This window comes from Dysidea avara, chromosome 10 (assembly GCF_963678975.1).
Source record: "Dysidea avara chromosome 10, odDysAvar1.4, whole genome shotgun sequence".
In the NCBI taxonomy this organism is placed as follows: Eukaryota; Metazoa; Porifera; class Demospongiae; order Dictyoceratida; family Dysideidae; genus Dysidea; species Dysidea avara.
Window position 1 is genome coordinate 26,490,071 of NC_089281.1, and position 11,885 is coordinate 26,501,955.

The 11,885-nt window shown below is 40.4% G+C and overlaps 3 protein-coding genes across 5 annotated transcripts; 2 read left to right on the top strand and 1 right to left on the bottom strand.

The window, feature by feature from the left end:
• Nucleotides 1-115: 115 nt before the first annotated feature.
• On the bottom strand, nt 116-8,909 carry LOC136237001 (WD repeat-containing protein 11-like). Of its 2 annotated transcripts, none has more exons than XM_066027246.1 (26): nt 8,645-8,909; nt 8,525-8,594; nt 8,429-8,470; nt 8,203-8,379; nt 6,731-6,881; nt 6,522-6,678; nt 5,849-6,474; nt 4,956-5,096; nt 4,368-4,559; nt 4,248-4,320; nt 3,904-4,015; nt 3,639-3,851; nt 3,478-3,584; nt 3,315-3,429; nt 3,099-3,270; nt 2,713-2,818; nt 2,604-2,663; nt 2,485-2,550; nt 2,338-2,431; nt 1,896-2,147; nt 1,746-1,841; nt 1,516-1,586; nt 1,371-1,465; nt 844-941; nt 549-777; nt 116-314 (listed from the first exon to the last, which is right to left on the bottom strand). In XM_066027246.1, exons 1-26 carry the CDS (start codon nt 8,707-8,709, stop codon nt 160-162), a joined length of 3,735 nt encoding a protein of 1,244 aa, XP_065883318.1. In that variant the 5' UTR covers nt 8,710-8,909; the 3' UTR covers nt 116-159. The 2 variants fall into 2 exon arrangements, with proteins under 2 accessions (XP_065883318.1, XP_065883317.1); XM_066027245.1 differs by having other exon boundaries at nt 116-317; nt 8,645-8,907.
• LOC136237018 (putative lipoyltransferase 2, mitochondrial) lies at nt 8,716-10,773 on the top strand. 2 transcript variants are annotated; one of them, XR_010692290.1, is made up of 6 exons: nt 8,716-8,874; nt 8,972-9,091; nt 9,140-9,220; nt 10,276-10,404; nt 10,455-10,595; nt 10,646-10,773. XR_010692290.1 is itself a non-coding variant. In XM_066027272.1 (6 exons), exons 1-6 carry the CDS (start codon nt 8,770-8,772, stop codon nt 10,714-10,716), a joined length of 651 nt encoding a protein of 216 aa, XP_065883344.1. In that variant the 5' UTR covers nt 8,716-8,769; the 3' UTR covers nt 10,717-10,773. The 2 variants fall into 2 exon arrangements, 1 of the variants encoding a protein (XP_065883344.1); XM_066027272.1 differs by having other exon boundaries at nt 10,276-10,408.
• A 159-nt stretch (nt 10,774-10,932) lies between these two features.
• LOC136237016 (transmembrane protein 53-like) lies at nt 10,933-11,866 on the top strand. Its single transcript, XM_066027269.1, has one exon. The coding sequence runs from the start codon at nt 11,003-11,005 to the stop codon at nt 11,825-11,827; it is 825 nt and encodes a 274-aa protein (XP_065883341.1). The 5' UTR covers nt 10,933-11,002; the 3' UTR covers nt 11,828-11,866.
• Nucleotides 11,867-11,885: the final 19 nt, after the last annotated feature.

Below are 11,885 nucleotides of genomic sequence, written 5' to 3' on the forward strand. Positions count from 1 at the left end.
TCTCTGTCAAATTGTATATCTGTAGTCAAATTTAGCAACCAACTCTTATGCAAATTTTAACTACACTTAACAGGCTGCAGACACTTAGAACATAAGTTTTACCTACTGTATGATATAAAACTAATTATAACATATCTTTTAATATAGCATCTATTATCATTAACTGAGTTTGTGTGAAGAAGTACTTGTGATGTATTGGTCTAACAGTTTATCTCCTGTGGGACCAGCCATACTGCAGTAGTGACGCATTGCCCGGGAGAAACCTATAGAGTGCAGGTAGCGAGCATACTCTCCAAACACAGTCTCCAACAACACTGCTGATGAAGAAAGTTAAGGTAGATAATGGAAACACATGAAGTTATATACGCATCTGACAAAATAAACTTGCATTTTAAATCCAATTTTGTAACTTGCATGCACGCACATAATTAACACATGATGGTTTTGTAACTGGTGAAAATACACATACACCACACACATGCACACGTACACACGTACACACACTGCCAACACTACTTTACAAGGACAGACAGACATCACAAGGATACAATTCTGTGGTTGATCAGCTTGTAACATTCCAAACTGCAGACAAGCTTCTGAGAAGAGTGCAGCTAGACTGATGTAGCGCATGTTGTGCAACGTCTCTATCACCCTCTTAAAATGGCCAATGGACAGTAACACTAAGAGAGCTTTAAGTCTCTGGTTGACAGCAGGGGAGACTAGGTGGTCAGCCCAGCGTATGAACACATCGGCACAGTCTCGGTCAGAAAGTGATGACTATAAACAATTTGTATCACACCATGAACCGATAATACACACCAACCAATAATACACACAGTTCACCTTAGCTAGCCACGCAGCAGTTTCCCAGTAACCATAAGCTTGTAGATAGCGACAGGCATCCAACCCTTTGTCAATCAAGCATAGCAGTTGTACACCCTCTGTAATAATAATAATGTGAATAACACTTTTGACCAGACAAAGTACACCTGTACTTAGTATATACACATTCAAGAGTACAGTAGACCTCTGAAATCAAGCAATAATACAAGTGTTCAATCAGGCACATAGGTTATAATTCAAATACTCTAATAGAGCATACACCTACACTTGAAATGAACAATTTCAAGTAAACAAAGGTATGAGGTTTGAAGGCTTTTCTGTACCTGCATGTTTTACTTTCATATGTACTAGGTTCCACCATAAGGACTTGGGGCAGTCCTTATGGTGGAACCTAGTACATATGAAAGTAAAACATGCAGGTACAGAAAAGCCTTCAAACCTCATACCTTTGTTTACTTGAAATTGTTCATTTCAAGTGTAGGTGTATTTATTAGCCCCATGACTAGCACTCTCAATCAACGTCTTACCCATGAGTCGAGAGTTGGCTATTAGGTTTGTGGCAACAACTTTAATGGTGCTCTGAGATGCACCTGATGATCGGATTGTAGCTGCCAGGCATGCCCTGTTATGATAAAATGATCAGAGCCATCACTTTTGATACACAAACAATACTTGAGCAGATCAGTGATGTAGTTTGAGTTGGAGGGATCAGTTTCTAGTAGCATCTGAACTGCTCTGTCCGTCTGTGAGTTAGTACAACAATGACTGATTATAGAACTATGCAAGGCTTGTACCAAGACCACTTTTTGTTCAGTATGTCAGTACAACCTCACTATTTTTCCTGGCCTCCCACAAAAGGAAAAAAGTGGTCTGGCATGACACCATCTACGTATGTAGCTCACCTGTCCCAACAGTAATAGGTTGGTTGAACATTTCTGGTTGTGTTCGTACAAGTGTCTCTTGGAATTGTGCAGTAGTATAGTATCTAACTGGAGACTCTATATATAACAACAATAGCACTGTGCTATCACCACATATGGTAATCTTTTTACTCGATAAAATTTGGCATCTATGATGACATCATAACACAAGTCTAACGGAGCAAGCGTCTTCAGTAAACTCTTGTCCATCTCAGCTTTAGCTTCCTCCCAGGTTTGACCATCAGTTTGGCTGTTGCTCATTCCTAACAAATCCTCCACTGACTGATGCTTTATACTAGCAGCTCCGATGGCAGTGGACGCTGATGCATCTGGACAAATAATGTCTTCACTTGGGTTGATAATCTTCGGTACATTGTAACTTGGCTGTGAGCAATAGATAGAATATAAAACTTGATAAACCTGTTCGACTAGCACATGCAAAAGGAATACATTGAAACTTGTCCCTCTTGTGTTTTTGTGTACATGCACACACATGCATGTACGCATATGCATGCACACAGTCACACACACGCACAAATGTTGCACGCACGCACACACCCACACACACACTCACAGCATAGTTAGGGTCTTTCATTCTTGCTTGCTCCCTGCTCAAGCAGTGAAGGGCCACAGTCCAGAAATCAATCTCCACCGTGTCTCCAAACAACCTGTGGAACACACACGTATACTAACTGCTCAAAGGACACTCACACAAACAGACATTGCTGTCAGTAAACAACGCTGTGGTATTCCAAATGGTGCATTGTACAGGTGATCCTTCATGTCTCTAAGTACAGTGCACCAATAAAACAAGTAAAGTGACAAGTACCAGTAACTTACAGAGGCAAAACTGCTAACAAGTGTTTGATGTTCTTCTGAACATTATCACTATCATCAAAACTAACACAAACATCCCATCCCAATCAGTAACACAATGTCACAAACTAACTCATCATTCTCAATGTTGTATTCCAAGCTCCATGGCTGGTGCTGCAGTAAACACTTCAGCTGTAGGCTAGCCTGAGCCATGCCAACGTGAGGACAAAAGAGTGGCTCTACAAGGGAGTCAACATTTAATGCCAGCTAGTCATGCTGTAGAGGAGGTTAGTCATTTGCCATTAGAATGAATAAGCATGCATGAAGCACAGTAAGCAGTATTGGAAATCCTTAGAAGTATAGATACATAATGTAGCACTTGTTTAGTAACAAGCTATGTTTTGTGTTGGAATGGCTAAAGAATGAGTGAGGGTTCTGGTGGGCATATGTTACTACCATTTCACATTTGGAGTACACGAGATGACACATGATCAACTTCTCTCTTGCTATATCCCTCACCTTCCAATTCTCTAGAGCTCATCTCCACGTTATTGGAAATCTGTAGATTGCAGTCAGAGACATGGACACACCCATCAGATGTCAGTAACACGGGTTTGTCGGATGATGCCCAATCAGCATCTTCTACACACGCCTCACCACGCCCCCATTTTATTTGCCCACACACCTCCTCCTACTGCAAGATAGCAACAATACCCACACAATAGCCACAACCACCTCTAGTGCATCTCTAACATCTACTCTGTTGTTGTAGAGAATTAGAATCTTTGTGTTCCCTTTGCCTGGAGCAAATCGAATCTTTTTAACACTACCCTTTGCTGACGCTATCGTCCTAAATAGAGCATTACATATATCTAGCTAGGTATGTCACTATAGCAACCTTGACTGTCCATTCTTTGTATCCTGATAGAGTACATTTCCATCTGAGTCCCCAACTACCATCAGGTCTCCTTTCCATGCCATTGTTGTGACGTTGCTCATGCTCAACTATAACAATAAGACACACAGCGTCATATTAAATCATACTACACATATGCTCACATAATTAGGAGTGGGGGTCATGTTCTTAATTTTATTCCCCTCCACGGAGACATGATAGCAGGCTCCATCAGTATCAACAAAAGTGATAATCTCGCGTGGTACAACTACTGCTCCCTTATAGCTGTCTGCACCCTCCAGAGCTATGTCATAATTCACAGTGGACATGTCCGTACTCTTCTTAAGGATTGTCTTCAAGTGACTCTGTGACCACTCCTATTGAGATGATGTTACAGCTAGGACTCTATGGTAACAACATTACACTGACCACAGCTGGGAATATTGGGTTTTGAGCTGGAAGTTCTTTCAGTAGAGTGAGAGTACGAGCATCCCATATTTCCAGTGGTTTGTCCGGAACAAATACTATTACCAAATAGTTCCTGCCAAAACAATACAGTCTGTATGTGCTATATCAAAAGGACACCCAAATATACGTATAAAGTCATATTTGTAGTGTACACACATTGGACATCTGAAATTCCAATGTGGACTCCTTGATGAGAGCCTATAACCCCATTTAGGCACTTGAAATCAGGACAACTTGTTAACAAGGACATTTCAAGGTGACCTCTGGGTATCCACAATAGAGTAAATACTTTAACAACAACTAACTTTTGAGGAGATACTCTGATAAAACTGATGGCACTTTCTTCCTGCTTGCTTTTACGAAAATAAGTCACTTGACCTACATGTACCACAGTTAAGCAGTAACCATGGAGATTGAGCAACAACCTGTTTGAATGTCAGTAAGAGCCACTTCATTCCTACACAGTCCGGCTTGGTTGGGTGGGGAATGAACAAAGGTGATGATGGCATGTAGACTGAGCCATTCAATTCCAGCCACCCGGTGGCTGTGAATACAGATGTCCTTGTAGAGACAACTTGTGTTCAGCTTGTACAGCAACACTGACCCACTAGCAGTACCTATATCACATCAAACAGACCAAAACACCTACCACAGCCTGTTTAGTGAAACAATGTACACACTGCGGCATACAGTAAACATGGGTCCATAAAATTCTTTTTCTGAAAGTGTTCTTTATACAGGTTCTACTGTAAAATGGACCATACCATGTAGCAGGTCAGTGTTTTGGCAAATTCAGAACTTAAAAAAGATGGTTAAATATTGTGCAAGTAGCCTATAGGTGTAGGAGAGAAATCCTTCATCTATAAAGATGCTCTAATAGAGCAGTCATACATAGTCTAATAAAGCAGTCGGTTGAACATATTTATTTTTCAACCTAGTAAATCTGTCTACATGTATAAAATGATTAATTTGGCATGGTCCGTTACAACACATGTACACAGTGGTTAACATACCTACGGCAACAACCGGAGTATAGTACGGCCAATTCTTTGTCGTCAGTGGTGGACACATTCTGATGCTAGTGGGCGTGGCTGATATTCCACTAGCCACACCCAGCAACAATAGCCTGATGCAAACTTTCCTGTGATTAGCATCTACAGGGTTAAATGACATAGACAGTGTGATTTACGGAGTACAGAAAGTTCTGAAATCTGCACAAAACAGACACTTGGTACCAAGGGGACCGTTTTTTACACTAAGAAATATTATGGTCACTTAATTAGTCTGTGACATGTTGACGCATTTTAGTACAATTAGGTATCCCATAGCAACAAGCACACACATCTTGCTATTCTACACCCTCTCACTTAAACTAGAACTACTCCATCATTTTTAATCCAATAGACATGAAATTTTCACACAAGCCACTTTAGTAATTTTCCAAAGAAGAGCGTTTGCCATTTTGAAATAGCAAGTCCAGATGATGAATAACGTGGAAGTAAAGAAAAGGATTTCTGGGAGTGTCAACCCGAAAGATAAATATGTGATGATTGAGAAGCTAAGACAAAAATAAAAATGCACAATGGTTTGTGCTGTTTAGCATAGTGTATCATAAAAGTATCAAGGCTCTTGTGCGTAAACTGTAGGACTAGTTCTAGTATAAAGGGAAAGACTGTAACTCATGTTCTAAAGCAAATTTAGCAGTTGGGTTTGGACTAAACTGTGTACTAGTGTTAGCTTATATCCAGTAAAAAAGTACAGAACATTTGCTAAAACCATTTGTAAGTTATAGAACAAATTAAATTTCATGGGAAGCCATATAAGCAGACTGTATAGAGCACCCTTAAGTAAGTGTATGGATCATAAAGAAGTGTCCACATTAACAGGTTCTAGTATATTCACTAACCCGCACTTGGTGTATACCACAATGGAGATATCAGGTCAGACAGACACAATGGAGGACCATCTATGCTGTCATCACTCTTTGCTCCATTCTCCTCCTCCTCCAGAGAAACGAGCTGAGACTCTGCAGTGGAGGGCAGCGGGGCAATGAGTCCTCGACAATCTGCACCATCGCTTACGTCCATCTCCACTTCCCAAAGTAACAATTTCCCATCACTCATTAATACAGCTACTTTCAGTTCACTCATTGGACACACTAATAGCTCATGCACCGTGGAGATACGACTGATCCTTAAAGGCTCTGAAATTGCCTGAACTATGTAACTAACTTCTAACTGTTCTGTTTCCGATGGAGATGGTGACACACTGTCAGGAAGGCTTTGATATTGGCAACTGCGCACACTGACACAACCGTTCTCATGAAGACAGTATAGTATGTTACGCTGCTTACAGGTAAACACTTGCAGAAATGGTGAAGTGTTTCTCTCCAGAAAGACGGAGCCAACTGCTTGCATTATGCTCAAGTCAAGAATTAGGATCTCTTTAGGATACAGCACTAACAAATGGTTCCTGTGTGAGTTGACAAATGAGACTTGTAGACAGTCAACTAAAGGTACATTTTCCTCTGTCCTGTAAAGAAGACAGTGTATTAGCCATAACACTTGTAACAACATTACTTTAAGCTTTCTGCAGATAATAGTCTTCTAGACTTGGGTTTTGACACCTGAGAAGAGTTGATGTTGTGAGAAGACATAAAGAATTTCTTTCCTGGCCCATGTGATCCATGAGTTGGCGAGAAGTCATCCACAAAGATCAAACACTCTGGTGACAACACTACCATGGCAACACTTGAGGATATAATAAAGGAAACAAACACAATACTTACACACTAGAAATGAAGGGTTGAATGGATCAAATGCTAGTTGTATCACAGTCTCGTAAAAAGTACACTTAGCCACTTTGGTCCCTCGTTCCGCGTTCCAAATAAACAAGGTATTAGGAGATACCAATAGTGCTACTAGATCTCTACAAGCATCCTATAATATGTAACACAGTTCACATAACATTAGTCTCACCAAGACTATATAATGGGGAGGGAGAGTGTCAAATGCAATATATGCTGTGAAAAATGAGCCCGTAAAATACTATGGCATCGTTCAAATGACTTGGTGATTTCTGTTGATTGGTGACTAATTATAAGCACAGTGGGCGCACTTTGTGTACGTGACTACTGAGTGAAAGAATAGTGTACTTGAGAAAAGTATGGCACATCACGCAGAGAAACTCGCCATAGAAAGAGAGAAAGACACAAGCAGCTAACCTGGAAAGCAAATTTCATCATGGTCAAGATTTCATTATTCCAGCCTATCACAGGAGAGCAATTTCTCAGACCTCAACAAATGGTGCACATTTGGACATTTCTGTTAATGGTCTCTGGGGAGGCAGATGTGAGAGAACATTTCTGGATGTCAAAGGTTTTCAATTCCTATGCCCCTAGCAATCGTTCAACAACTCCTAGGGGGATTTACAGAAGGCACGAAAATATGAAGAAGCGTACCTATGAAGCAAGGATACGGGAGGTAGAACATGGCTCTTTCACCCCTTTAATTTTGTCTGCAACAGGTGGGATCTTGTGCATTTTACAAACGTTTGGCTTCCTTGCTGAGTGAGAAATGGTCAGAAAGTTATGCTGCTATGAAGGGGTGGCTTTGTTGCTGTCTATCCTTCTCACTGTTGTGTTCTGCCATCAGATGTGTGAGAGGCTCTCGCTATTCTGCTGGAAAGTTTTGCAGACCAGTCTTGACATTGAGCTGATTCAGGTGGAAACTGGAATGACTTCATTAGTTTTGTGACTGACTATTTACAGTTTTGTGTAAATAATTTATTATGTTGCTGATAAAATTATTATAAAAGACTTATAAAAAAATATTCAAGATTTCATCATGGTCGCCATCCACTGCCTCGACAGTTCTACTAGTAAAAGTGGATGGAATTTCAGCCATTGCGATTCCATGCGGACCACCCATCAAATTATTTAAGGTGTCAAATCTGAGCAATCAACAGCAGTCAGGTTTACGAGAAGAATGAAGGTATGCGGGTTACTGTACGGGCTCATTTTTCAGTCTGTAGCAAAGTTTGACACTCTCCCTCCCCATTATATACTCTTGGTCTCACTTATAGCCACACAGCTTCTACTTGTAAGGGATCTGATGAACTATTGTATTAAAATGGGGATTCTGCTGTGCAGCCTTTGATTGGTATTAGTGAGAATCGCTACATTAACAGCTGCATATATGCAGTAGAATCCCCAGAACCAATTTCCCCACACAAAACAAAAAAGTGTAGCATACAACTTACATTAGTGTGTAGCCATTTCATATCCACCACTGACTTTGATCCTATGTTAAACTCACACAATACAGTCCCCATGGCCACATCCCATGTCACACATACTCCACTACTGTCGACAGAGCACAGCTTCAGACAATACGGTGTCGACATCGAGTGCTGGTGCATGTCCTCACACCAACACACCTACATGTAATATGATGACATGATCCCTACCACCTCAGTTGCCTCTTACTTGTGTCACAGTGGCCTTGTGATGGATTAGGGTCTGAACCATCTGTTAATGAGTGGTAATGATGGTAAGGTATATGACGTCAACATTACGACATACCTGGGCTGTTCTGGAGTCCACAATAATTACGTTACTCTGACATCCATATGCAATGAGAGAATGATTACCCCTAGAAACGCCATGTTATTAAATAGCTATTCTTTTGCTTAGAGAACTAACCAAGCGGATGCCATTTTGTTTTGCTGGTGGCGTACACCAGGGATAGTCTGCGACAAAACCCTCATAGCATCGACGTTTACAAACTAAGTCTCTAAATAAAGCGCATAAGCATCACATGAGCTCACATGAACATTTGCAGGGTCATTAGACCGGGTAGGGTGAAGTATTCAGTCGCGTTGGAACTACAAAAATCTCTAGTGGGAAATAGTCGAACGGTTAAACCTCCAGAAGTAAGCAACTTTTGTGAAGTTTTCAAAAACCGTATTACCTAGTATATTTCCGGATACTGAAAATATACTATGTAATAACACCATGTAATAACATTAGGTTGGGAGTGTGGTACTGTGTGAACATGATCCACCAGTATACACATTTGGACTGAGAGATACTGAACAATATGAGAAGTGGAGACATCAGCTCAGTAACACTGGAGCTGGAGTGTATAAGGTGCTGTCATATATATACAAGCTGATCACATCATGGTGGATGGTTTAGGTTAGAAGAGGTGGACTAGTAACATTTCATGGACCAGGACAACTAGTGTGCTATCCTATACTAAACCTGAGGCTGTTGAAGGTACAGCAGGGACGGTTCTAAGGGTTCCACCTTTTGTAAGAGCCTTAATGTTAAGATCGTTTGATGAGTTACTGACAAGTTTTTGTTAAATCAAAATGCAGTCAAAGAAATACTTATTGCAAGGCTAGTAGTAATAATGCTAGCAAAACACCTCTCTTTACTGTAAAATCACTTGAAATTACACCTTCACATATAAACTAATTATTGTTTTGTTTTTTTTTTTTACAGCTACTAAAGGCTTCAGTTGCATAGCCATAATTTGTACAAAAATATTTTTGGGGGAAAGTTGTTTGGCTGTCTGATATTTTCATCCTTGAAATTCTTTAAAGTGTGCCTATGTGGTGGTACTTGATTTTAGGCGAGTAACAATGGTCCCCATGTACTAATGATGGCTGCAAGAAACAATCCAAATTTGATCCCCATTCCTGGCATTATGTGTGCTGGCAAGAAGTAAGGAAGGAGCTTTCAGATTTCAAGGTGTCAAGATAAATTGAGCAGTACATATACTCTAATAGAACACTCACTCAGATTTATCTAAGGATTGTTTTGTATGAATGCTATCACTACATCTAAATCAACTGCTGCATCTAAAAGTGTTACAACTAAATGCCCACTATAACTGTTAAACTTTTATATCAAATCCATTCAGCAAGATGCAGCAGTTATTTCTGAATCATTTCTCCCTTGGTTTTATAGCAGTTTCCTGATACAGACACTTGTGTTGATACCACCTGTAGATTAGATTGTATGTTCTTCCAGTGGGTAGCCTCACTCAGTGGGTAGCGTCACTGCAAGCAAGATTTTTAAATGTTCCAGTTGTCAATGCTGCATGGACTTCTCACTTGCCATTTCGGCTATATCAATTGGTAAAATTAATTTGGAAGTCAGCCATTTTTTGGCAACTGTCAAAGGGAGGACCTACTTTTGCAACTAAAAGTTAGCGCCAATTTCTTAAATTAGTCATTTGGTCAACTCTCGATCAATTTTAAGGGCCATTTTTGTTGGAGATAGTCTGCTAAATGTTATCCAGTGTATTATTATTATTGTTAATGTAGGTAGGTGTGAGAGATTATGTTAAGATGTTGGAACAAGCTGTAGTCAATGTCTGCAATGAGATGGGCGTGGCTGATATACAAAGATCATGTGATCCTGGTGTGTGGGTGGGCAGCGATAAGATCTGTGCAGTAGGTTAGCACACCTTAAGGTAGTGGAAATGTTCAAGGACTTATGATAGGTGTACAAGTCACACATGGAGTTAGTTGGCATGGGATAGCTCTGAACTGTTGTACCGACCTCAGCTGGTTTGCTCACATTGTTCCTTGTGGATTAGTGGGCAAGGGGACAACCTCTTTAACTGAGACACTTGGGAAAACTGGTAATTAAGCGGCTGTTTTGTTTACTATTTAGGCTTGTTATCACATTCAGTACCAGTGGAAACTGTGGAACCAATTCTGTTGTCATCTTTGGAAAGAACATTCAATATTCACTTAATCTAAAATACAAAGAGATCACTGCATTAATATATTATTTTTATTAAAAATCTGTAATTCTGACTGACGATATCCTTACATGCGACGAAATCAAAACCACACAGTTTGTAATAAATGCACACATTCTAGCTAGTTATCTGTAAATATCCCCAAACCAATTTTATATCTTTTTTTCATTGGATGTAATCAGCATTTTGCTGCCTTCCAATTATCATAATCACACTGACTGCTCTATTAGAATATTACATTGCGAACAACTGATTGTTCTATTAGAGTATATCCCGCTAGTGAAATGTTATCGAGGGTTTTCTGTAGGAGAGCTAGTTCAATCGGAAGAGAAAATATTCAATCGTTAGGGAAACATCTTGCAAATCTCCAGGATGCTCGAGTAGTATGTCCAGAGGCGGTGAAGTCAAAAGGAGTCGTTATCCTCCTAGGGTGGGCTGCATCTAGAGTGAAGTCATTGGAGCGATATGCAGACATATACTCAAGGATTGGAGTACCTGTTGTGTGTTCAGCACCTTCACTACCTGAAATTTGGTTTGAATCACTCGGAAATGTAAAAGCTAAGAAACTACTCGACCCTCTCAACAAGTCATTAGATGAGCAATGCTCTGTTGTGTTACACCTGTTCTCAGGGGCAGGATTTACATTTCTTCCTACGATAGTAGAAGAGTTAAGACATACTAACAGTAAACTACAATTATCTGGTCTGGTATTTGACAGTGGACCGGCATGGTTTGGTTTGAGGTCTGGTTTAGCTGCAGCAAAGCTAATGCACCAACAAGGAGGTTACAGTCGACTAGCATACTATTCTTCTTGTGCAGGAGGTGTGGTTGTTAATGCCATAGTGGGCAGAAGCCGACGCAGGAGCATGCGTGCTGTGCTTGACGACCCTGCTATAAGAGTACCCCAACTATATCTGTACTCTGCTATTGACACTGTGGCACTTGTGGATGAAGTTGAGAGGGAGATGAAGTTACAAGCTAGTAGAGTGGACGTGTCCAGTCACCAGTGGAGTGATACAGTTCATGTAAGACATTTCAGAGAACACCCTGAAGAGTACACTGCACAAGTACACAACTTTCTCGACAAATTATCATTTACTGTGGACTAACATGTTGTATAGCTTTTTTTAAAGCATGGATTTAAAGGAGTGGCTGTTTTCCGAGCTG

What these genes read in the sequence shown, in the direction of transcription:
- LOC136237001 (XM_066027245.1), bottom strand. Translation starts at nt 8,709, where the DNA reads ATGAGGGTTTTGTCGCAGACTATCCCTGGTGTACGCCACCAGCAAAAC. An exon ending in TGACCCCCACTCCTAATTAT is followed by an intron (nt 3,585 to 3,638) that starts GTGAGCATATGT and finishes TTATTGTTATAG; the next exon opens with TTGAGCATGAGCAACGTCAC. An exon ending in CTGCTGCGTGGCTAGCTAAG is followed by an intron (nt 778 to 843) that starts GTGAACTGTGTG and finishes AATTGTTTATAG; the next exon opens with TCATCACTTTCTGACCGAGA.
- LOC136237018 (XM_066027272.1), top strand. Translation starts at nt 8,770, where the DNA reads ATGAACATTTGCAGGGTCATTAGACCGGGTAGGGTGAAGTATTCAGTC. An exon ending in GAACGGTTAAACCTCCAGAA is followed by an intron (nt 8,875 to 8,971) that starts GTAAGCAACTTT and finishes TAATAACATTAG; the next exon opens with GTTGGGAGTGTGGTACTGTG. An exon ending in CGATAAGATCTGTGCAGTAG is followed by an intron (nt 10,409 to 10,454) that starts GTTAGCACACCT and finishes GACTTATGATAG; the next exon opens with GTGTACAAGTCACACATGGA.
- LOC136237016 (XM_066027269.1), top strand. Translation starts at nt 11,003, where the DNA reads ATGTTATCGAGGGTTTTCTGTAGGAGAGCTAGTTCAATCGGAAGAGAA.